The 1,734-nt window shown below is 43.5% G+C and overlaps 1 protein-coding gene across 1 annotated transcript in view; it reads right to left on the bottom strand.

Annotated features, from left to right (window-relative positions):
- Nucleotides 1-730, bottom strand: part of LOC128694654 (reticulon-4-interacting protein 1 homolog, mitochondrial) — a 63,704-nt gene extending 62,974 nt beyond the window's left edge. The window contains 1 exon segment of the mRNA XM_070095831.1: nt 600-730. Within this exon segment, the coding sequence (XP_069951932.1) occupies nt 600-622 (23 nt within the window). The 5' untranslated portion in view covers nt 623-730.
- Between the last annotated feature and the right edge of the window lie 1,004 nt (nt 731-1,734).

Consider the following 1,734-nt stretch of genomic DNA (forward strand, 5'->3'; position numbering starts at 1 on the left):
TAATACAATAAATTTATGGGGAGTGTTAAATACGTAGATGTCATATAGAAGGCAATCAGATTCGATTCAGCGAGGATAGTTCCAGTTCCTTGGATCAAGACCAGTTCACCTGCATTATGGAACCTTCCTTTTAATAGTTCATGTTATATGTCATATGGTATTAAACATACCACGTTTTATAACGCTAGGCGCCTACAATTGCCTCCCAGCACGCATAAGGGGGATTACCAATAGACCCCTGGCTGTCTTCAAGAAGGCACTGGACAGGCACCTAAAGTCAGTACCTGACCACCCGGGCTGTGGTTCGTACGTCAGCTTGCGCGCGGCCAGTAGTAACAGCCTGGTTGATCAGACCCTGATCCACCATGAGACCTGGTCTAAGACCGGGCCGCGGGGGTGTTGACCCCCGAAACCCTCTCCAGGTAAACTCCAGGTAATGAAATCAGTAGACATGTTCACAACTAGTGCTAGGTGACCCCCGGCCAGCTGCTGTATCGTTCTTTGCTTTAAAACTTGTTTGCATATTTACCTAAGTATTTACAGTGCTCGTGAGGATGGTATTCAAACGGAAGGAGAATGAAATTAGTTTCACAGCTTACCTTCCTGCGAATGCGGTTGACATTAGGAGGAAACAGTGATTTCACTGGACGCCTAGCGTTATGAACCGTGGTGATGTGTCGACTCTAGAGCATCAGGAATTTGGTATGAGTCCTGGGTTCGGTTCCCGGCCAGCTGCATTACTGTTCGCTTTAAAACCAATCGTTTTCGTGGTTCCATTCCCTAGTGGCAAAACTAGCCACCAATGGATGGAGAGAACTGGCTCAAGGCCTCCTACACTATTGCAAGTGCTTCTTCAGGAGCAATGCAATGTTACAAAATGCAAGGTTATAATAGCTCGTGACGAGGCACGTGCAAAAGGCCTAGAGCTAGCTCTTTCCATCCTCTGGTGGCTAGTTTTGCATTTTACAATCATTTGTCTGCGATTATCATTCATAATTAAGACTAACACACTAATATATTCCCAGATCGCTAGACATCATTAGTTTACTAACATTGTGGTGTGAAGTGATATGGTTTTATATATCTATACATATCCTGATGGCATGAAGATACATAGTGATGCAAGCTTAGGCCTGAGTAATGGCGTGGAGGAGACACTGGTAGAGATGTGGCCTTCAACCGTGTCTGATCTCTGTTGCCATATGCTCAACACTTCCTCCTCGCAAAGAAAACACAGTCATGTTCCTCGCGAGTTTGTGTTGAATTTCCCAATCCTATGTGTTTATAGTTTCACGAAGAGCGCTTGTACACTAGGAATGTGTCATACAGGAATGCTGCAGCAGTACTTGTACGACGGTAACACCTCAAGTGTTGGAACACAGCCAATGTAATCCCTTAGCTCAGCCAACTTTTTCCTTAAGACTGTTATTTAGGGTAGTTATGAACTAATATACATAGTTTCAACATAGACACCTTGATTTATAAAGCTGTTGTTTGACAGATGGCCACCATCACTACATGAGAAGCCGTATTAAGGAAGAATAGTACCCGGCTGTCAAGTTTCAGCTGCCAACTCCCTCCGAAAAATACCAGGATTGCTTTCTGTAACAGAATAACTTATACAGAGTTACAAATGTCGTCAAGTAAAGTGAGCCTCCAAATAGTCCAGAATATGCATAAATTTATTTAAATATTAGGGCTATACCAAGAGTTGCAGATACAACTGGAGAAACT

This window comes from Cherax quadricarinatus, chromosome 51 (genome assembly GCF_038502225.1).
Source record: "Cherax quadricarinatus isolate ZL_2023a chromosome 51, ASM3850222v1, whole genome shotgun sequence".
Classification (NCBI taxonomy): domain Eukaryota; kingdom Metazoa; phylum Arthropoda; class Malacostraca; order Decapoda; family Parastacidae; genus Cherax; species Cherax quadricarinatus.